At 42.2% G+C, this 23,014-nt stretch overlaps 2 protein-coding genes across 5 annotated transcripts; one reads left to right on the plus strand and one right to left on the minus strand.

The window, feature by feature from the left end:
* The first annotated feature begins 944 nt into the window (after positions 1 to 944).
* Positions 945 to 14,674, plus strand: LOC133419932 (dynactin subunit 1-like). Of its 4 annotated transcripts, XM_061709400.1 has the most exons (31): positions 945 to 1,078; positions 3,485 to 3,550; positions 3,642 to 3,836; positions 4,741 to 4,822; positions 4,920 to 4,951; positions 5,271 to 5,291; positions 5,854 to 5,877; positions 6,931 to 7,083; positions 7,231 to 7,254; positions 7,643 to 7,840; positions 7,987 to 8,191; positions 8,287 to 8,365; positions 8,475 to 8,634; positions 8,829 to 8,933; positions 9,192 to 9,383; positions 9,497 to 9,613; positions 9,710 to 9,862; positions 9,956 to 10,116; positions 10,263 to 10,431; positions 10,993 to 11,061; positions 11,159 to 11,371; positions 11,468 to 11,629; positions 11,713 to 11,844; positions 11,972 to 12,097; positions 12,200 to 12,342; positions 12,440 to 12,603; positions 12,810 to 12,928; positions 13,019 to 13,214; positions 13,312 to 13,385; positions 14,069 to 14,158; positions 14,238 to 14,674. In XM_061709400.1, exons 2-31 carry the CDS (start codon positions 3,509 to 3,511, stop codon positions 14,370 to 14,372), a joined length of 3,735 nt encoding a protein of 1,244 aa, XP_061565384.1. In that variant the 5' UTR covers positions 945 to 1,078; positions 3,485 to 3,508; the 3' UTR covers positions 14,373 to 14,674. The 4 variants fall into 4 exon arrangements, with proteins under 4 accessions (XP_061565384.1, XP_061565385.1, XP_061565386.1 ...); XM_061709401.1 differs by lacking the exon at positions 7,231 to 7,254; XM_061709402.1 differs by lacking the exon at positions 5,854 to 5,877.
* Positions 14,675 to 14,726: 52 nt separating this feature from the next.
* fam113 (family with sequence similarity 113) lies at positions 14,727 to 22,677 on the minus strand. The gene is made up of 8 exons (XM_061710184.1): positions 22,605 to 22,677; positions 22,433 to 22,512; positions 20,304 to 20,536; positions 18,873 to 19,023; positions 17,485 to 17,731; positions 17,312 to 17,368; positions 16,194 to 16,379; positions 14,727 to 15,066 (listed from the first exon to the last, which is right to left on the minus strand). Exons 1-8 carry the CDS (start codon positions 22,675 to 22,677, stop codon positions 14,879 to 14,881), a joined length of 1,215 nt encoding a protein of 404 aa, XP_061566168.1. The 3' UTR covers positions 14,727 to 14,878.
* Between the last annotated feature and the right edge of the window lie 337 nt (positions 22,678 to 23,014).

The raw sequence follows: 23,014 nt of genomic DNA on the forward strand, positions 1-23,014 counted from the left end.
AGTCTGCAAGAAACAACTCTGTGTCACTTATTACTTGTGTATTAATATACAAAGTTCATATTACAGTCTGTACATAAACATTTTAACGCACTAATACTATGCTGCACTAATACTATGATTTAATAGCCCTTGCATACATACATACATACATAAAACCAGCATTACCAAAACAAGTGTGCAACATTTTCCAAACCAAACAATGGTTTGTATTTTTTTTTCTCTTCTGCTAAAATCCCCAGAAGCTCTCTTATTTATGTATCTCACCATTATGACATATTTAACATGGAGAAAAATGCACGCAGCCGTGCAGAAAATTATATATATATATATATATATATATATATATATATATATATATATATATATACATACAGGACTGTCTCAGAAAATTTGAATATTGTGATTTTCTGTAATGCAATTACAAAAAACAAAAACGTCATACATTCTGGATTCATTACAAATCAACTGAAATATTGCAAGCCTTTTATTATTTTAATATTGCAGATCATGCCCTACAGCTTAAGAAAACTCAAATATCCTATCTCAAAAAATTAAAATATTCTGGGAATCTTAATCTTAAACTGTAAGCCATAATCAGCAATATTAAAACAATAAAAGGCTTGCAATATTTCATTACAATTTGATTTGTAATGAATCCAGAATGTATGACATTTTTTTTTTTTTTTTTAATTGCATTACAGAAAATAAAGAACTTTATCACAATATTCAAATTTTCTGAGACAGTCTTGTATATATATATATATATATATATATATATATATATATATATACATATATATCTTATGTTTCAGTGCAAATTCATCCCTAACTAATCACACTCTTGTAAGGGAAAGAGGACATGGTGGTGATGTTAATGCGGTTACAGCCACTGGGGGCGCTAGTTCTCTCTTTTCTTCTTCGTGTGTTTTCTCGGTGCGGCTCCAGGAAGTGAGCTGTCAATAACCGGAAAAGATTAGCAAGCTTGATATAAATAAAAAGGTGACAACAGAGGATTAATGTTTGCATGAAAACCCCAAAGATCTACATTTAGATTCAAGGATTGTTTGTTTTGTCCGAGGTAAGGTTTCAAACTGACGTTAACTCTTATAAAAGTGATGTTTCTGTCTCAGCTGAACATTGTAAACCGACTTGTTGTTTAGCGATACAAGTCAGTGGCAATTCATGGTTATAATAAAACATTTTTCTGTATGGATGATCTGACGAAGCAGCACTATTAAAATCTCAGTGTTAATGTCGTTTGGCCAGCTAATGCTAATGGCATCTGCTTTTATTGCTCCCATTATCTTCAAACGTGATGTTCCTAGATTATTTATTTGGTTTTAAGTGAAGGAAAATACTGTCTTTAAGTGCTTTTGTTTTCCAAGCAACCCTCTTATTAACATAACCACCTTGTCTCAGCTTAACTGATGAAATTAATGAGTTTATGGAATCAAAGCTTTATATGTATGCATATTTTTATGTCCTTTTAATATACAAAGTTCACATGCATTGATGCTGCAGAGGAAATCTGTTTGCTCAATTTTTTCATTTCAAATCAGCTGTGATGTTACTTATTCCCACAATGAATGAATGAATTATCTTTATTTTGGTCTTGTACACATTTATTACAAAACAAAATGAAAAAGTAAAATAAACATTGCTTTTGCCGAAAAGGTGTATGCTGAAGCTGTAGTTTATAGTGTCTACCATTTTTCTCTTGTGATCAGCTTAAATATGAAACATTAGCATTACTCCGTGGAAACAAACAATGCATAAAGAAGACAAAATATAAAATTGACGTTTCACATTCTATCAGAATCAGGTTTATTTGACCAAGTCAGGTCAAACAAGACAGGGAATCAGTTATTTTCACTGTTTTCACAGCTCTTATTAACATATATAAAAAATGTTTTAAAGTGAAAGGTGCAGCAGTATGAGGTAGACATGGTTATTGAAAGTTGCATTGTTACAGCATATGATTGTGGTTATTATTATTATTGCACAGTGACTGATTGGTTACTCAGACTCTGAGTGATGAGAGTTCATCAGAGCAACAGCTTGGGGGAAGAAACTGTCTCTGAGTCTGGAGGTTTTGGTGTACAGTTCTCTGTAGCGCCGTCCAGAGGGGAGGAGTTCAAACAGACTGTGTCCTGAGTGTGAGGGGTCTGCAGAGATGTTACCTGCCCGTTTCCTGGTCCTGGACCGGTACAGGTCCTGGATAGATGGGAGGTTAGTCCCAGTTATCCTCTCTGCAGACAAATTGTCCGTTGCAGTCTGAGCCTGTCTAGTTTGGTGGCCGATCCGAACCAGACAGTGATGGACGTGCAGAGAACAGACTGTATGATGGCAGAGTAGAAGGTGGTCAGCAGCTGCTGTGGCAGGTTAAACTTCCTGAGCTGAAGCAGGGAGAGATTGTGGATCCCAGAAACCTGAAAGTGTCTGTGGGAGGAACGAAAGACCCCGCCCTCAGATAATCAGCTGTCCTATTTTTTTATTTGGGAATGTGACAGAGATGTGAAAGTAGAAGAAAAATAGCACTTGAGACTTATCTTTGTACTAGAGGTGAATCTATCTTAGCTTTTAATCATGGCTTTGAGCAGACGACATTCTTATACTCCCAGGGTGAGTAACATCAGTGTTTAACGTTAATATTTTATTTAATACATCAATGACAATTTACTTATCAATCGCATTTGTATAAAGATAGAGTAATGTGTTAATGGTAAAACATGTTTAAAAAAAAAAAAAGCGCAGCACTCACCATACTGTGGACATTGGATTTACATCCTTGCATGTTTATTCTTCATCAGATGAAAAGATTATAATTTAGCTGCAAGTGTAGTTTTTCCTTGAGCAAACAAAAGTTACCATCCTCACATTGAGCTGATTTGCTGGCTTTTTCCGACTTTCCGACTGATGGTGAAATAATTTCCTGTGTTGAAGCTCCAAGTCTACAAACGAAATAAACCTTCTATCTGTTATCTGCTTTGAGGCCGCATGATTTCACGTGTCTCTGAAGCGTCATTGAAGGAACAGATTCTAACTGCAAACTTAGTTTGTGTTGAATGGGAATCTTTGTCTGAGATTTCTCTCGTTTATTAGGATCCCTGTTGTGTCCTAAGACATGTGACTGCATATGTGAGCGTTTCTCTGTGCTCTGCACCCTTAGGACTTTCGTCATTGAATGATTCATGATTCATGAGACTGAGCTGGGAGAATTATGGGATATTATTTTCACACATTACAGAGCTGTTGGATTTGGTCTTTTTTCTGATGTGGCAAACATTGGATATTCATGCCTGATCCATGTTTAACACACAAAGAGATCATACTGACAAAGGAATTCTTGCATATAAAAAAATAAAGTATTTGCAGTTTGTCTTCTCCTTCTACTGTAGTTGTCAATGTCCTATCTTACCAATCACACCTATTTGACCGTCTTTTTTCCTCCCATGTTTTTATCTTTTTTATATTTCTTTCTCAGCTGACCAGCCCACTGATCAGCAAAATGAGCAGTGCAGGAACAGGGGAGAGTGGTAAAGCGCCAAAGGTCGGTCAACTTTTTGTTAAAGATCAATTAATCAGTATGTAATTATGTATAATCATGACTCACAGTCTCTTATCCTCTCATTGTGTCCCAGATTGGCTCCATAGTAGAGGTGACGGGAAAGGGTCAGCGAGGCACCGTCGCCTACATTGGTGCCACCCTCTTTGCTTCGGGTAAATGGGTGGGCGTGATCCTGGATGAAGCCAAAGGGAAGAACGATGGAACCGTGCAAGGGAAGCGCTATTTCACCTGTGAGGAGAATCATGGGATATTTGTCAGGCAGTCCCAGGTTAGTGGTGGTCTCTTTATGTCCATGATAATGTCTATTTTTATGCTCATTTAAGGAAGTCCTTTTCTCAAGCCCCTATAGGGTTTTTTGGACCTCTTTGCATATATGCTGTCTATTGTTTTTTTTAATGCTAATTGTATTACTGACTTTTTAATATGTTCTAAATAAAAAAAATAAAAAATCTAATCAAAATCACTGTGCACATGATTTGATTATGGCCTTTTTCAAAAAGGAAAGTCACAACCTGGATTTAGTTAAGAAAATAACTAAGAGTCAACTATTGGATAATTACTGCATGATTATACTGCAGCTGGCAACAAGTTATTTAACCCTAAATGATGCAGTTTGAAGCTTCTCACTTCACAAACAACCATGTCAGAAGATGCATCCTGTGATCGTGGGAAAGATGTTTAATATGTTTCAGAAGGGTCAAATTATTGGCATCAAGCAAATAATACATCTAAGGAGATTGATGAAACTACTAAGTTTGAGTTAGGAACTGGCCAATGTAATATTTAACACTGGGAGGATAGTGGGGAACCATCATCTTCAAGGAAGACATTTTGTAGGAGAAAAGAATGATTGAGACTCGCGATCACAGGTTTGATGAGATTAATTAATGACAAAACAGTAGAACTCATATGGTTAATAATGAGAGTAAAAACATTTCCACATGCACAGCACCAAGGGAACTCAGGTGGTTTTCTTAAAGCTACATAGCTGTTTATTCCTAATCCTTTATCAGTGAAGCTAAACAGACAAATTTTATTTATTTATTTTTATTTTATTGTCTGATTTACAAAGATGGCAGATTTCCAGCATTTGCTCAGTTAAAATCTTACATGAATAACATCTGTCCATTTGTCTGTTTGCCCTAATGTTACACCTGTGTCACTGTGTGCAGATCCAGGTGGTGGAGGACGGCTCCAGAGCCACCTCACCTGAAGCTCCTGAGCCCAGCTTTACAAAGATGCAGAAACTAAAAGGTGAGCCTTGACCCATCTGACTCTGACAGTCACGTTTCTGAAATATCGGAGCCACCAATGTTAAGAATCAATATTAATATTGGTTTTCTCTTTCCAGACATCCAAGAGACTCCTAAAACAACCAGACAGGTAATTAACTGTATCTTGAAGACTATTTTTCTTAAATTCTTTGCAGTATTTGTTGCTACTATTTGACAGTCTAGTAAATTTGTGTTGCTAATATGACATAGATTTGAAAATGTGGTGGATTTCTTTACTGTACACATATGTAACAATCATAACTTGCATATGTATTCACCCCATCCAGTTCAACTGTACGTGAGTTTCCAGAGTGGTTCTCCGTTGTTTTAACAGACAAGACTGCCCAAAAGGGCTTTGTCGTCAACTCTCCGTTCTTTCTCGTGTCTGTCGGAGTTCTCATTTTTGTTTCTCTGAATACCTTTTACAGACACCAGCAAACATTAAGAAGGTAGAAATATTTGAATTCAACACTTCTGCTTCAGTTGGGTTGTTGTTGCTCTTGTTAATGGCACTAATGTCGCAACTCATCATTTGCTTTTCAGTTGCACTTTATTTCTATTGTCGTTTGCACGGGACATTTAAACCAAACTGTCATCGATAAAGCTCATTTCCTCAGTGTTTGTGTTCTCGGCTGATTTCCTTTGAGTTTCTGATGTGGTGAGGACGTCGTATGCCGACATTCAATGACCAAAACTGTGGTCATCATGACAGATTATCATTTCCTGTGGCTTGAAAAAAAACATTTTCTGTCCCTGTTGCATGAATTCACACTTCACTCTGCTCGTGTGCCTTGAATCACCAGGAATAATCGATTTTTATAAAAGCTGCTTAATGATTCATGATCAGTCAATATAAACTAACAGAAATTAATGTGCTAATTACCTGCTGCTAATCTCTTTCCGCACTTCACTGCTGGATGTGTGCGTGTGTGTATCCTTGCCTGTGTGCGTGTGTGTGTGTGTGTGTGTGTCCATCCTCCTCCTCCTCCTCGTCCTCCTCCTCCTCTCCAGTCCTCTACCCGCCGCTCTGGAAAGGTGAGCTTGTGAGCATAGGCCGAGGGGCCATGCTGTGTTTGATTTTATTTTGTTTTGGTCTTTCGGGGGTAGGTTGATGCTCGGTAAACTTTATGACGAAGCTTCAAATGTTCTAGTTTCAGGATTCTGAAAGTAAACGTGACTGAACTGGCATGCATGATATCTCAGGTTTACTGCAGACTTGTAAACAGCATTATTTTATGCACTCAGAAGTTCCACTTGAGCATTTCTAGATCCATTTTAGGGGTCTCTTTCATATTATTTAGGATAGATTGTTCATCTAAATGATGTGCTTCCGATGAGCCTTTAAACTGGATGGAAGTTTGCTATAAATTTACACATGATAGATAGATATACTTAATTTATCCCAAGCTGGGAAATTGTAGTGTTGCGGCAGGATTACACACAGTGACGGTGGACAACATATAGGATAGGAATAAGGAACTATAAGAACAGACTGTACAAAATAAAAGTAGCAAGCAGTATAATAAATAAAATAAAGTGGCAAGCGGTAATAACAAAGTGTTGTACAAAGAGTATATTAAATGGCAGTGTGTATAGGAAATAAAGTGCACAGAGACTAATTTATAAGCTGAGATTTACTTATTTTTTGCAGCTGTAGAGGTTTTAGTGTAACTGACCTGGTAGTTGCGACTGGTCAGAATATACACATGGGACTACAGTTATGATGGTTAAGAGGAGGCTTAAAAAGCCACCGGTTCTAATGCCGTGTCTGTGTGTAGCAGCAGGCTACGCCGCGCCTCACACCAGCTTCCTCCCTCCCCTCTCTCCTGGTGCGTTCCTCCAGCCGCTCCAGCCTGCCGCGTATGGTACGCTCCGTCATGTCAGAATCTGTCACCTCACTGGGGGAGGTGTGAAAATGGTTGAGCTGGTCACTGGGAGGTGATGTTTTACAGGAAGATTCACTGGGTCCACTGTGGAGGCTGTTGTTTAAATAACCGAATGGCGTAACGTCTTTTAAATGCTTCCCCTTGTCCGTTTGATCAGTTCTTGTAGCTCGTCGTTCTCTGAGACGCGTCTCTTTGTTAACAGGCGTCCCGTGAGAGCCTCTCAGTGTCTGCGTCTGGAGATGTCGGCGACGCGAGTCTGTCCTCAAAGCAGAGCGCTCTTGGAGCTCCGGTCATGCCTCAGCCCGCCGGGTCACCTGCAGCCTCGTCAGCCCCGGTTCCTGCTGCTCCAAGCAAGGTAGGCTGCTGACTCCTAAGAAAAGCTGTTTCAGTTCCCGCCATCCTTATTTGTCAGTGCTCCATGTTTCCATTTCACTTTTATTTTCCATCTTATATGTGAAGTTGATCATTTTGTTCCATGTGATCCATTTTATTGTTTGACCAGGTGGAACCAGCCGTATCAAAGCAGGTAGAGTTCTTTTTTGAATGGCTGCGTGCATGCTGAAGACAGCTGGCATGAGTTTACTAACAATGTCAAGATCCAAGGGAAACACGATGCTCGGCACAAAATCATTTGACTTTATTTTGAAATGCCTTCACTTTCAATGTTATGGTGACGATGCATGGTTTAAGGTTGCGATACACTAAAAGAAATTATGCACAAATTGGGTTTGGTTTTGCAAATGGGATGTATGCAGCGGTTGATGAAATCATTTTGGGTTTTAAATGGTGGGACTTAACATTTTCACAAATTTCTTTTTTTAATCTCATTGAATAAAATCAAGTCGAGCTAAAATGCGTTGTCCCTGCCGTCCCATTTTCTTGGCTCTGCCTCCCTCCGCTCACCCACCTCTTAGGAGGAGGAATCGCTGCGAGCTCAAGTCAAGGACCTGGAGGAGAAGCTGGAGACTTTGAAGATGAAGAGGACGGAGGACAAGGCCAAGCTGAAGGAGCTGGAGAAACACAAGATCCAGCTGGAGCAGCTGCACGAGTGGAAGACCAAGATGCAGGAGCAGCAGGCCGAGCTGCAGAAGCAACTCAAGGAGGCCAAGAAGGTGCTCAGGCGAAACACTAAACCCAGATTACACCGTTGTGTTTATTAATGTGCTGCAGCGTAAATCATGAAACTGATTTTATAGAACATAAAACGATGTTCCAAGTCTGCAGGGATGAAAGAAGAACGTTGCCTTGAACTTTGCAGGAATCCCGTGAGGCACAGGAGGCCAAAGACCGCTACATGGAAGAGATGGCGGACACGGCCGACGCCATAGAAATGGCCACGCTGGACAAAGAGATGGCCGAGGAGCGAGCTGAGTCACTGCAGGTGGAAGTGGACACGCTGAAGGAGAAGGTAGAGGAGCTCTCCATGGACCTGGAGATCATTAGGCATGAGATTTCAGAGAAAGGTGAGCAACAGCGGAGATGAGTAACTCTGAGGCCCGGCAGCATGTGCACGTCACTTCATCTTCATCACCACGTTTCCTCTCATGCTCCATTGCAGGTTCAGATGGAGCTGCCTCCAGCTATCAGGTCAAACAGCTGGAGGAGCAGAACAGCCGACTGAAGGAGGCATTGGTCAGGTAAGTGGAAAATGCTTCTCGAAAGCTTTACCAAAGGTGAACATTTAAGAAGAATATTATCACCAGTTAACGACCTCAGTCAAAACCCATAGTTCCTCTTGTTCTGCAGGATGCGGGACCTGTCTAGCTCGGAGAAGCAGGAGCACGTGAAGCTGCAGAAGCAGATGGAGAAGAAGAACACTGAGCTGGAGACTCTGAGGACTCAGAAGGAAAAACTGCAGGAGGAAGTGAAGAAATCAGAGGGCACGATCGATGAACTGAAGGAGCAGGTAGAGACGGCAGATGCGTAGAAAGAGGAAATGCTTTTCCGTCTCTGCCAGTTCTTTCTAATAAAGGAGCGGTATTGAAACAAGTGTATCAAGTGGAGTTAAAGAAAATAACAAAAACAGAGACTCATGCATTTAAAAAAAAAAAGTACATTTAAGACTGAAAACCTAACCGTTTGTGTGTGAACGTGCACCAGGTGGACGCTGCTCTGGGCTCCGAGGAGATGGTGGAGACCCTGACGGAGAGGAACCTCGACCTGGAGGAGAAAGTTAGAGAGCTGAGAGAGACGGTCACGGATCTGGTCAGTGCAGCTGCGTTCCTACTTCAGTTTTACTGTACTCCAGCAAAAAAAAAATTGAAATGATCACAGATTACGAAGAAAAACAACCAGCATCCAGTCAAAAGTCCTTAGATTTGATTGTGTTAAGGAAGAATTTTGTTATGTTAAAAAAAAGGTGAATTCTGTTCAACAAAAGGAGAAGTTATATTAAGGATTGTATTTTGTACACGTTGTTAAAATCACTTAAAGACTCACCATCACTTCTTCTCTTATCAACAGGAAGCCATCAATGAAATGAATGACGAGCTCCAGGAGAACGCCAGAGAGACGGAGATGGAGCTGAGGGAACAGGTGGACATGGGTGGAGCAAAGGTCAGAGAGGCAGAGAAAAAGGTGGAAGCAGCTCAGGAGACGGTAGCTGACTACCAGCAGACCATCAACAAGTACAGAGAGCTCACCGCCTCGCTTCAGGTGGGTCTGGGGGAGGGAACAGAGGATTCTGCTGGGCGGAGGCAGGCAATGCACGCTAGTTTGAGTTGGTTGGTAGTAGTTTTTCACTGCCAGAACTTCTGTGTGGTCGTCAGGAGGCCAACAGGGAGCTGATCAGTCAGCAGAGTGCCAATGCAGAACAAGTCCAGCAACCGCCGGCTGAGCTGTTTGACTTCAAGATCAAGTTTGCAGAGACCAAGGCTTATGCAAAGGTAGGAGAACCCGGCGAGGACTGGGGGGACCTCATAGAGTTGGTAACTTTCATTCTTATTGAATAAAAAATAAATAAAATCTCCCTCCCGTCCCAGGCCATTGAGATGGAGCTGAGGAAGATGGAAGTGGCCCAGGCCAACAGACAGGTGTCCCTGCTCACCTCCTTCATGCCGGACTCCTTCCTCCGTCACGGTGGAGACCACGACTGCATCCTGGTGCTGCTGCTCATCCCCAGGCTCACCTGCAAGGTGCGAGGCAGCGCAACACTCCAATTTCATTGTTTTTTTTCAGCGAGTTTTGTGTTTGAATGTGCGTTTGTGCTGTTTTCTCTCCCCCTGAAGGCTGAGCTGATCAGCAAGCAGGCCCAGGAGAAGTTTGACTTGAACGGGAACCTGGTCCAGGGTCCGGGGCTCCGAGGGCCTCCAGGGGAGCAGCGCAGCTTTGCTTCCGGTCTGGTGTACTCCCTCAGCCTGCTGCAGGCCACCCTGCACAAATACGAACAGTAAGCACTGCAGATACATCACCTTGGGTATTGATTACAGATGAATCTTAAGAGTATACAGGGATTTAAACATCATGTTATGATGATTCATAAACTTTGTCCATTTCTGTCCCTTTCCCCCCCCCCGTTTCCTGCTGTGCTTCTAGGGCTCTTAACACCTGCGGTGTGGAGGTTTTTAAGCGCATGGGGACACTTTATTCTGAAATGAGCTTCCATGAGCGCTCCCTGGATTATTTCATTGACCTGCTTCATAAAGACCAGCTCGATGAGACCGTTCAGGTGGAACCCCTGACCAAGGCCATCAAATACTATCAGGTACCACAATCAAATACACACGATCTCTGCGTTCCTTTAAGGAAATAAGTTCAAGATATTCCCACTTGCAAACCTGCAATAACTTAAGTCAGTTCTGTCCCTGAGACCTCTTCTAGGTCTTCACCCGTGAGGATATTTGAGCTGCTGCTGAGTATTATGTAAAAATGCAGTTCTAATAAATAGTTACGTTAATACGTATCTTGTTATTTTAGTCCTGAGAGTGCCCGACTTTCTTACATTTGAAAGTGCAGTAATTACAAAAGCCACATTTTGTGAGTTTACGATAAATAATTTCAAATATTGGCTTTTAAATGCCACATTTGGGTCTATTGAACATTAATGGAAACTATGTAAGTCAATATTTGAAGTGGATCAAAACATGTCATCAAACTCGTTCAAAGACCAGAACGAATGTGGTTCAACTTTCTTGCATCAGTGTGTCGACTACTGTACTTTCATGTCTGTTTGGTGAAACAAACATTAAATGAACAGGCTTTAACTTTATTATATAAATATTTTGTTAAATTAAAACCATCCCCTTGTTGTTTTTGTGCCTTCCAGCAACTGTACAGCGTCCATCTGGCAGATCAGACCGAGGACTGCACGATGCAGCTGGCCGACCACATTAAGGTGCTTCTTTCGTGTCTTGATCGTATTCGTTTGCAATCTTTGTCTCCAAAAACAAAAAGTTTTGTAAATCGAACCAGTCTACTCCCTCTGCCCTCAGTTTACCCAGGGTGCCCTGGACTGCATGGGAGTGGAGGTGGGCCGTCTGCGGGCCTTCCTGTCAGCAGGACAGGAGAGCTCTGGTTTCACTGTCCTCCTGAAGGACCTGGACACTTCCTGCTCTGATATCAGGCAGTTCTGCAAGAAGATCCGGCGCCGTATGCCTGGGACAGATGTAGCCGGAGTCCCCGCCGCTCTCACCTTCGGACCGCAGGTACAGAAACACGCACTGCCATGCCACTGGGCGTAACTGAGACGGAGCTTCCCGATCACTGAGCCTTCATCCCGTGCGTTACCCGTCTCCCCGCAGGTGTCAGAGACCCTGACGGAGTGCAGGCGCCAGCTGACCCGCGTGGTGGCCGTGCTGCAGGAGGTGGCTGCAGCCGGAGCTCAGATGGTGGCTCCGCTGGGGGAACAGGAGGGTCTCAATGCGCTCAAGCTGGAGGATATTGCATACAAGGCTGCGGAGCAGGTCAGTGACGTTCCTGCCAATTCAATCTAGGCCCGGTGAGCTGCGGGTTTGCCGTTATCTCAGTCTGAACTCTTCCCTCCCAGATATACGGCTCCCACAGCGTGAGCGGCCCAGAGTTTCTGCGACAGTCCTGCACCACTGTCATCGCTACCATGAACAAGATGGCTACAGCCATGCAGGAAGGAGAGTACGATGCTGAAAAACCACAAGCAAAGGTACTCGTGCATCTTAAGATTTCAGTTATGCATGCGTTACCTAATTCAAACATTGAAATCCAACAATATTTATGTTCTTTGTCACCACCTCGTTGTCATAATCCTTGGCTTCTATTCTTGTCTGCAGGCTCCTCCGGTGGAGGGGAGGGCATCGACGGTCAGAGCTGAGCTAACCGATGCAGAGGGGCTTGGAATCAAGCTAGAAGACAGAGAAACGGTCATCAAGGAGCTCAAGAAGTCTCTCAAGATTAAGGTAATAAAATAAAAACATTTACCCATCAGTCTTTTTTGTAGCAGAAAACCAGCTAAATGAAGAAAGCTTGAGGTATGATGGTGCGACTGTGCACGTTCCCAGGGTGAGGAGCTGAGCGAAGCTCACGTCCGCCTGAGCCTCTTGGAGAAGAAGCTGGACAACTCCACCAAAGATGCGGATGAACGTGTGGAGAAGATTCAGACGAAACTGGATGAAAACCTTGCCCTACTCAAGAAGAAAGAAAAGTAATGATGTCAAAGCAGCAGCACGTGTTCCGTCACCTCTCCCTCTACGACATCTCCGATATTTCACACGCACCTTTACCTTCTCCCTCACCTGCAGGGAGTTTGAGGAGACGATGGACGCTTTGCAGGCCGACATCGACCAGCTGGAGGCGGAGAAGGCGGAGCTGAAACAACGCATCAGCGCTCAGTCCAAGATGACCATCGAAGGCCTGAGAGGCCCGCCGGCCTCAGGAATCGCCTCCCTCGTTCACGGATCTCCAGGTCAACCAGTGTGCTTGTGATGAGGTTTAAATGTTGATATAGGAAAATAAGATGCAACAGCCACCCATCTAATCTCCAGAAACATCAATGACACCCTGATAGTCTAACTTTGATAATATCAGTGCACAGTTTCCACATTTATGTTAGACAGAATCCCTAGTATAGGGATTACACTTCTTTCAGCATTCTCCTCTTCACTGTGGCAGGTGTTCCTCCGTCCATGGCTGGGGCGACGCACGTGGTGGACTCTCCTCTCCTCAGGCAGCAGGTCGAGGCCCAGAGACTGGGAATTAAATTCCTCAAGAATGAGAACAACAGACTCAAGGTACCCGGGACTGAAACGTGTCTCATCACGGGATCTGCAAATAAAACCCCACGGTGATATTAACCGCAGTGGATGCATTTTCGCTTTCAGGCGGAGAAGGTGAGGGCTCAGCTCGCCTCCCTGCCTCCACTTTGCCCTCCAAAACTCCCGAAAGCAGCCAAAGAAAGCTCCATGCCTCCGGAGGGACTAAACACGGGCATCTACCGCCGGACCGACCAGCTGCTGGCCACTTTGCTCAAGCTGAGTGCAGAAGTGAAAGTGGTGGACATCACTGGGAAGACCACAGGTGTGTGAACTTTGTGTACGTACTGTAGGTTTTCACTAAATATTTAAAGCGGCAGCAGCTTGCTGAAAGTGTTTTGGTTTTTTCCTCCGTTTCTTAGTCAGCGCCGGTGCCCAGATGCTGGAGCAGACGGCCAGACTGAGGAATCTCAGCGACGCTTTGGACAAGCTCAAGGTTAAATTTACTCTGATGCATCAAACTGTATGAGAGCATTTCCTCCTGTATTTTTTTGTTTTAATTTTATTAAAGTAATTTTTCTTTTTCTCTCCCCGCTCTCTTCATATATACATATAAACTGACTTATTGATTATAAATGAGTGCATTGTTATGAGCGAGCCGGAGATGCCCCAAGATCATGGTCTCTTTATGCTTGTTTTTCCCCTTTGTTCTCTCTTCTCTCCCCCTCATCCCTTTCTCTCTCTCATTTCTTCCTGCGTTAATGACTTAAAAAAAGTTTACGACTTAAAAAGGGGTTTAAAAGGGGGCTTTTAAACCCTTAAAAAAAAAAAAAAAAAAAAAGTATTTATCATTTTTCCTTATTCATTTTTAATTTTTTTGGCTGCCGTCTCTCTTAAAATAACCATCATTCTAGAAAACCATCATCGTGCATGCATACATAAACGCAGTAACACACATACACACCCACGGCCACATAGAAGAAATCTGAGCAAAAACATTGATTTTGTTGTTTTGGTTTGTTTTTGTAGCGTCCCCTCTTGTCCTGTACCTTTTTTGTTTTGTTTTGTTTTGTGCACTTGTATTGTTACCCGTTTTTGTGTTATTTTGTTTTGATATGAAAAAAAAAAAAAGAAGAGCAACAGGAAAAACAGTCCCAGTGATGAAGGTTTGTGTTTCAGGGCGAGGTAGCCGAACACGTGGTCTCGTTCCAACCAGGAGCAAAGGCTTCCACCAACTTTGCCACATTCCCAGTCACCTCCTTTGTCAAGGTACTAGTTTACATCAGTCACACAACTTGACGTTTTCATTTTCTTTCCTTTACAAATATTCTTTGCGTCGTTTTCTCAGGCCAAGAACGAGAAGCAGGAGGGAACGGTGTTCGTAGGGCGCGTGGGGATCCCGTGCAGCCGCGGCCAGGAACAAGTCCACCGCCTGGTCCTGTCGCAGCAGCAGCTGCAGCGGGTGCACCGTCTCCTGAGCTAAAGCCTCCGGCTCCACACCAAGCACCTCCGCCACTTTCTCAGTTAACCCAACTTACACATGCCGCCCCCCCCTTTAGCTCCTATAACCTCAGGACACTGTATCCTGGAACTGCAGCATGCTAACACTAATACTGTTGTACTGCCACCTTTGAGCTCAAACTGATGGTCCGTCCGTCAACTTGGACAATTCTTGCAAAAATGGGAGGAAATTTGTCTTTTACTGGTAACAATTTAAAGCATTTCACTTTGTAACTTTTTGTATTTGTAGTAATTCACACAATAAAGCGAATAAGTTAATCTAAACACTGTGATGGCTTATTTTATAAAAACAGGACATTTTTAAACATACCTTTTTCAGTTAAACTTTATTCTTCATTATTAGAAAAAACAAGACACTATAGAAAAAGCAATTTTTACTATGAAGAGAAGAATTAAAACCTTTTTGGTGCTGGGAGGGACTTATGGGATAACAGTATTGTGTTATCGGCCTCAAAAAGCAGCTCTGCTTCAGTAGTAGCCATGATGGCCATAGTGAGGTGGTCTGTGGTGGCCGTACGGGCCATACGGGGAGTACGAGGCGTACGGGGCGTACGGGGCGTACGGGTTGTAGTGGTGTCTGGCGTGCCGGGTCCTCATCACGTACTGATGGTGGTAGCTGTAGGGCTCAAAGTAGTACGGAGCCATGTTGTTGAAACCTGCAGGACATCCAGACGTGACGAGACTTTTAGTGGCTGCACTCAGAATATGAGAAGGATCAGTCCAACCTTTAATTGTTTTTAAATGGGATTAGAGCTGCATGGTTTTGGAAAATATTCTTATTGCGATTTCAGATTTAATACTAACAAAAATGCAGTGAAATTAACATTTACAGTTTTTCACAAAGTGAATAAAAGAAATTGAACAGAGTTAAATTGATCCTATTTTAAGTAGTGTGTAGGCCTGTGTTGAAAAAAATCGATTTCCCAATTCTAAATCGATTCTCATATTAATTCCTAAAAATCGATTAATATGTCTAAAGATCGATTTTTTTTTTTCTGTTATTTATTTATGTATTATTTTTTTTCATCATTACATTACAACTTTTGGTTATTTTTTTGTTTATCCCCAAAAAATGAATGTTTTGTTGGACACGAGAATAACTGGTGCCATGTTTTTGCCTTTAAATATGTTTAAAGGTATGAAAACATTGAAGTTTTAGGTTATAATTGCATAAATTGTCTATATTTCATTACTTTATATACTGTCTTGGGGTTACATTTGCAAAAAATGCTAAAAACCAAATGCTCAAAAATTAAAAACCAAAATAGACCGAAAATGGAACAAATAAAAACGGAATGTGGGAAAAAAATCAAACCGATTTCATCCATCTCTGTTTGCTGCTCTGGATCTGTTTGATAATTCTGACCCACGATGTTTCTGAAAGCAGTTATATCAGCATTCTGGGAGCTGATTGATCCTTACAGCATCATTAGCTGCCAATACTTGCTATTTAATCTCAATATAATACTAGTGGTAATATTTTGCATAACTACAGTCATAATTCATGCAACAGCTCAAAAAACAGTTTTAATAACACTAACCCAAATCAATATCTGAATCGAATCTTGATAATCGATTCTGAATCTTAAGAATCGGATCGATTCTTGACATTTGAATCGATCCCCAGCCCTAGTAGTGTGTTTTTTTTTAGCTGGAAGCTGGTTTGGTTGCTGCTCTAAAATGCAGTGGAACGGCTCTTTGGGCTTGTGGTGATTCAGAAACTAACTTCAGTGTTAGCAGAGATGGCTCCTGCTCCATTTCAGAGTGGGACGGTTTAACTCACCAAAAGGCTGACCGTTGTTGGACGGTCCGGGATTATACTGACATCTTTGGGCCGGGGGGCGCTGAGGTTTGACGGCAGGTCTGGAGGTTCTGGCAGCCCTGTGGCGACGGGGCCGCTGGCCTTCTTCCTCAAAGCTCAAGTAGTCAGAAGACACCACGTCACTGAAGAAGTCTTGTCCGCCCGATCCTGAAAGAAACCAGGAGACGGTAAAAAGAAATAGTTAAGTGATAACAAGGAGGTGTGCAGAAGCATGGTCAAGCCTCTCCTTTGAGGACTGTTCTTACGGCTGATTTAACCAGTTAAGAGCTGAATACATATTTTCCTTGTGATGACAGATCAAAGCAAACAAGATCAGGAAAGGCTTTGTGTGCTCATGTCTGACTCAGACTCCAGCAGATGTGAAAACTCATCAACAATAAGGGGTGGGTTTGTTTTACATGATTAAGCATCATATTACACTGCAAGGCCTTCAGAAGTGCAACCTTTTGTCGGCCTTCGCCAAAGGAGCTGCACACAAAACCTTTGCCATTCAGTAACTGCTGCTCATCTGTAGACGTAGAGGGATCTGATACCTCCCACATTCCTGTAGTAAACTTTCATGGCTCCTCTTCCTTAATAAAAAGCATCTAGTCCGTCAGGAATTTGGTTACTCCTGTTATCCACTGTTGAAGTCTTTTAACGTTTGGTTAGCACTAGTTCTCTTGAGGTAGTGATGCAATAACAAAACTCAAAATTTACATATTTAGCCGAATAGACACATTTACAACGCTTCCGAACCAGAGCGAAGTGCATCAGGTGGAGCCGAGCATCTTCTCGAGTTGCTGTGGAGTTCTGTCACTCACATGAGTTACTTACTACTACTGAGTTTTTGCTAAGTTGATAACAGTTATAGGTTGTCCCATTTCAAGGGTATAAAACAAACCTATTTGATCCCATCTGAAGATTAAATCTTTTACAGTCAACTGCAAATTAACATCCTAAAAGATGTTATGGTTCATGATGAAGGCAATGCAGGAAGCAACTAAAATGTCTTGTGGTTGGGACTTTAACTCGTTTATTCCTCTTTTAAATACGTCTACAGAAATAATCTGCACACACACAATCACCCGGAGTCTTACCTGCAAGTCTTGGAGCAGCGTTTTGGGGAGGCTGCTCACAAGTAACTTCTGTGTTTGCTAAGAATAAAGAAAAACTAGAGTCAGAGAAGAAATGTTGATCCAACCGGTCTTAAAATGGGAGTACAGAGTGTGTAGCGTGCACGTCTGCGAGCAGTTGAGGCGTTGCTCCTCACCAACTGCAGTCAGAGGAAGAGTCAGTTTCACGCCCCAGGCTTGTGCGATGTGCTTCAACAGAAGAGAGGTTATCCAGCGGTGGGCAATGCTGTTCCAGTGGACTCCGTCCTTACTACGATGATGCAGAGAGAGGCGGAACTGGAAGTGCAGGTCCAACACATCCCTCTCGTACACATCAGCCACAGTCTGACAGTAGAAGTTTGCCTCGATCACGTCGTAACGCAGATGTGCAGCTTTATGCTCAATCTGAGGTGAAGGAAGAAGAGACGAAGACGCTGAGTGTGCAGCTGTAGTTTGCAGAAGGGTTTTTCAGCTGTACAATTAAACCTGAAATACAAGCAGTTTGGATGAAACATGTTACATTTTCACCACAAGGTGTCCTCATGTCACTGTTTGCCACTCAGAGGAGCGAAATGTACATTTATCTAGATTCAAATATTGGTAACATGGAGACACTGTCCTTCGGTTTCAGTGAGATGAGGTGGTTGTAGCTGGTTATGTGCCTAAATAAGTAATGAAAAAGATCCCCATCAGAGCAGGCCTCACCTTCCTTTCTATTGTCAGACAATAAAACAAGTGTGAGATACTGGATAAAGTGCAGCCCACTGAAGATTACCTGTTAACTGTAATTAGCTCCCGCTCTTGGAGTTGCATTCACTGCGCATTTTCAATTCAGTAAACGACAAATATGTACATACGCAGAACTTTTAACGCGTTTGCATTCACTAACAAGGCAGGGGGAGGATCTGTTTCCAGGACATTAGACCTTTTTCTTCCTTATTTTCCAGGTTTTCAAGGATGCGTGGGAACCCCGCTAGTGCATCATAACTCAGCTGAAACCAGACTTTGTACCGTCAGGGTTCAACTTTAGTAGTTACAGAGGCAGGAATATCGACCGGACTATTTTGAAATGACAGATGTTTCTCTCTGCTGCAGACGCTGGACAAACAAGGAGGAGCAAAATTTACATTTATCTAGATTCAAATATTGGTAACATGGGCAGCTCATGCAAAAAGAAAAAAAGCAAAGCTGAAGCAGGATGGAGAGGAGTTGATGTGCAGCATCAACTGCAGAGTTTAAAACAGCGATAACTAGGGTCACGAGCAATTTTCAAAACAGAACAGATCTGCATCTCTCCATCTCAGCTCAGTATCTGAAGGGCGCTCCATCCACATTACACCAACAGTCATGCACGAGTGAAAACAGCCGAGAACTGAAGCTCATCTCCACTTGCACTTTCAGCTTTAACACCGGCCGACTGTCGGCAGCAGAGGTTAAACTACTGGTTTCTCATCGTTTTGATGCACGTCCCCAGTAAAAAGGTTGGGAGATAGTATGCAAACAGAGTTGTGCGTCCAGCTATGATAGTTATTAGTGGATGATGTACCTCGGGCACCAGGAAGCCACCTTTGATCCTCTCTGCTAGCGGCATGGACAGGTTCCATATGACCAGCGTTTCCTCTGGCAAACAGGCCCTCAGCTCCCCAAAGAAGCTCTGCAGGTTCTCCTTGTAGTCGTCAGTCCATCTGGCCTTGTACCTTCAAGACCCAACACACCCAAAGTAAATTCCCTGTGAACAGTGACGCTGACTTAAAGGGGACCTATTATGGCATCTAATACCTATTTCAAACAGGCCTTGAATGTCTTAAAAACAAGCTTTTGATTGTTTTTGCTAAATAAATTAGAAATTCAGCCTCTGAGCCATGTCTTTATCTTCCCATTCTCTAACCTCATTATCTATGCAGGATTCTGAGTGGGCGGGGAGGCTATGATAATGAGGCACTGTGCTGATTGGCTGCCTGAATGACGCGATACACCGCTACGAAAACATGGTGGAAGCTCCGGCCGGCGGAGTTAGTTGTGGGCGTGGTTTCACGCATCGGAGGCCAACCTATGTAAATTGCATATTCGTTACGTAACGACAGGAACAGAATCTGACCGGCTCGTAGATCCACATCACACTGGATGGCTCATCCGGGCGGCTGTACAGACACTGCAGAATTCAGATTGCTTTCCTCCTTCTCTGAGATGGCAGGCTGAGGGTTTTTAATCAATTCCAAAAATGTCTTGGCATCTTTTTTTATTATCTTTTTTAAATCTAGACTGCTCAGGCTATACAGAGATCACTTCTTTAACATAATTGCATTGCTGTGTTTAGTTTTTAAAAATAAATTAAGCCATAAAATAGAATAAATCTATAAAAAAGGGTCTCCCAACACACTAAAGCAACCATCCGTGCTATGCATGCATTTCCTGTTAGAAAAAAACCCCAAAACACATTAAAAACTTAAAAAAATGTTTTAAAATAAATCCTATTACTCTTAAATCATCAGTTTCGTGTAAAATGTAGTATAAAATTGTGTCACTTTTAGTTCTTACTGAAATCAAATCAAGAGCCTCAACGATATCCATTTTTTGCAGATCTCTTCTGCAGTTTAATGCAACATTTTTTGCAGATCACTTCTGCAGTTTAATGCAACATTTTTCACTATAAAATCAACAAGAAATACTGTACGAATTGCTTATATTTCTACTTTAAAAACACCTTTGCTGCACCTCAGTTTAGATGCCCCTGCTCCTTTGTGGTTGAGCGTATGCAAAGCAACAAATAGTTATGGTTTACAGTATCATTCACCCTGCAAGGTTTATGACACACTATATATGGAAATTAAAGAGAGCTACTGATTAAGGATTGATCGCGTAAAGCTAAAGCAAAAACCACCGCCGGGTCTAATTATTCATCCTTAATCCTACTTACGCTTACTGGGAGGAAATAATCTCATAGTGATGCTGAGACAGGTAAAACCCCTCTACCCACCTTGAAATGTCCCAAACACAGGAGCTGACGATGACTACATCTGGTTTCAAGCCATGGCGGAAGTCTTCAATGATGCTCTGCATGTACCGAGAGAAGACGCGCGTCACGAAGTAGAAGCGGACCAGGTGGTGGTCCGTCTGAAACTGCCGGACCTCTCTGTACGACGTCCCGTTGTTCATTTCACTGAGGCAACCCCCCTCCACCAGGCAGTCCTGCTCGAAGCTCATCTCACCCTGGAGGACCAAGTCGAGAGGGCGGCATCTTTGAGTGCATAGTTCTGCAGAAAGGTTGCACGGCTGCAGCGGTCTCCCAGTTACTCATCTTACAAATATAGGCCCTACCTGTGACCTCCTGCTACTACTGATCAACAAACCCCTCCCACGACCCGCCACCCTGCGTTAGTTCTGTTAATAATAAACCTGACCCGCCGTTAAAAGGACAATGTAAAAATGACAGGTGACACCCTAGAGCCATGTGTTAAACGCAGGGTATCTGCCAATGTAAAATTATAAAAAACATAATGCAACATATGCAACTTAGCCTTAATATACTTTTCTCATGCAAATTGTAGGAGCCATTTCAAAGTTTAATTGTTGTGTATGTGTTTAGTTTAGTTTCTATTCATTTGTTTTGCCACTAGAGGAGGGAGGGCTCACTCTGATGCCGTCAGTCACACAGGTAATCAGCAGCTGCACACTCACATGTGTTAAAGGTTGTGATTATCAGCAGTCAGGGCAGAGCGGTGGTGAAGGCACATGGTTCTTACTTTGTGTGGCAACTGTCTAAAAACAAAAACTTAATTAGTCACCTGTGGGTGTCAGCAGTATCATCACACAGCCCTTTAAACTCACCCAAAAGTTCCTCAACACTGCAAACAATATCCCTTGTTATTTTGAGAGGTAGCAGATTGTTAATCTGGTGCCAGTAAGTTAAATCTAAATAAAGCTTCTAAAATCAAGCAACAGATTGACAATCTGCTCCCTCTCAAAATAACAAGGGATACTGTTTGCAGTGTTGAGGAACTTTTGGGTGAGTTTAAAGGGCTGGGTGATGATGCTGCTGACACCCGCAGGTGACTAATTAAGTTTTGAGATAGTCACCACACAAATGCAACTCCAATCTAACAAATAAAGCCACAGTAATCAATAAAAGGCCACGCCATCCCTCAGTCACTGCAGAAATGTGGATAAGATGAGCTGCAGGATGAATGGGTCAGGTTAGGTTCATAGCAAGGGCGTAGGTTTGCATAGGGACGGTAGGGACATAACACTACCAACTTTCCAGAAGGCTCAAATTGTCCCCACCAACTTTTAAGCAACATTATATAATGAGTTCAGATATATAGGCAATTTAGATTGTCTTCCCAAATGTTGTAAGGATAGAATTGACCCTACCATTATTAAGTGAATTATTTTCATTATGTTCAGACTTATATTTACCCCTTTTCACTTGCTGAATTTGCCGGTCCATTTTTTTTCCTCAAACGCACGTTTGATTGGCTGATGGTCTTAGACAAATATTTATTTTTTGCATTCTGGATAGTTAAGAGATTATCAATAAGTACAATTAATACATTTATTGTGTATGTTAATATAATTTAAGTTATGTTCAAATATTGCAATTTAAATTGCTAATAAAATCCTGGAATATTCTGGACGTTTTCAAAATGTTTCTTTAGTAGTTTTTGAAAACAAAGGTTTGAATCGAACCGTGTATCAGGTGAACCAATACACATAAAAGTTAGTATAAGTCAATACAGATTTATTTTGCATTGATCATTTAGCCTATCAATAAATTAGGTTCATATTTGTGACAAATGTAGCCCTGACCCCCGTTCATCCAATCTGTTTGGTCTTATTAATGTCCCGTCCCCAGCAGAAAGTACATGCAGGTTATGCTGTTATATCGTCCCTACCAATGTTGAGACCAAACCTACGCCCTTGGTTCATAGAGTAAGTTACCATGGTAACTGCCTCTCAATTTTTGAGATGGGCTTAAGTTAACCCAATTTCTCAGGTTTGAAATTGCATCACTTCATGAAACCTGGATTTTACCCCACAATTTGAGAAATAGTAAGAGTTTGTACCAGTTTGTGAAAACAGGCCTCAGGTGTGGATGCTCGACCTCACCTTGGTCCTTAGTTGCCTTAAGGAGAGATATTTGTCCCTTTGTAGCAATAAAACGAGGTCCTTGTATGCAGACCTCTGAACTGAAAAGGAAGTACATGTCACAAATTAATCTTAATTGACACACAACCTCGAAAACTAACATTTAAAAGGGAGTTAAAGTGAGTTTTCTCACTGGAGTCGCCCAGCACCACCACGAACTTGTTATGCAGGAGCTGGCTGGCCTGTTGGTGGTTCACGCTGCTCATCCCCTCTTTCTGTGGATTACACACACTTATCCATTTGTTCCCTTCATCTTTTCTTTCAAACAACTAATGTTTGACAGGTAAATCAATCTCCAGGTGACACCAGCTGACAGGAACCATTTCCGAGCCACAATAGTCACCCCACATCTAAAAGCGGTTTACCAACATTTAAAATTCCCGTGTATAAACATAATACCAAAGACTTACCATCGTTTCACTTTACACTTCCCAGTTTATTTGTTTACTTTTCTAAAAAGCTAATGTTAGCCAATTTAACCCAACTCAGCTATGGGCAAATTATTATAATCTGTAAGTTTTTAAGTCTGTCGACCAAAAACGA

The sequence above is a fragment of the Cololabis saira genome, chromosome 20 (genome assembly GCF_033807715.1).
Source record: "Cololabis saira isolate AMF1-May2022 chromosome 20, fColSai1.1, whole genome shotgun sequence".
Lineage (NCBI taxonomy): Eukaryota > Metazoa > Chordata > Actinopteri > Beloniformes > Belonidae > Cololabis > Cololabis saira.

Excerpts from the sequence above, each read along its gene's own strand:
- LOC133419932 (XM_061709400.1), top strand. The coding sequence starts at position 3,509 with ATGAGCAGTGCAGGAACAGGGGAGAGTGGTAAAGCGCCAAAG. Across the intron at positions 4,823-4,919 it reads AAAGATGCAGAAACTAAAAG|ACATCCAAGAGACTCCTAAA; the intron begins GTGAGCCTTGAC and ends TTCTCTTTCCAG. Across the intron at positions 13,386-14,068 it reads ACGCTTTGGACAAGCTCAAG|GGCGAGGTAGCCGAACACGT; the intron begins GTTAAATTTACT and ends TTTGTGTTTCAG.
- fam113 (XM_061710184.1), bottom strand. The coding sequence starts at position 22,677 with ATGAGCAGCGTGAACCACCAACAGGCCAGCCAGCTCCTGCATAACAAG. Across the intron at positions 20,537-22,432 it reads TAAGGCAACTAAGGACCAAG|GGTGAGATGAGCTTCGAGCA; the intron begins GTGAGGTCGAGC and ends TTGGTCCTCCAG. Across the intron at positions 17,732-18,872 it reads GTGGCTTCCTGGTGCCCGAG|ATTGAGCATAAAGCTGCACA; the intron begins GTACATCATCCA and ends CCTTCACCTCAG.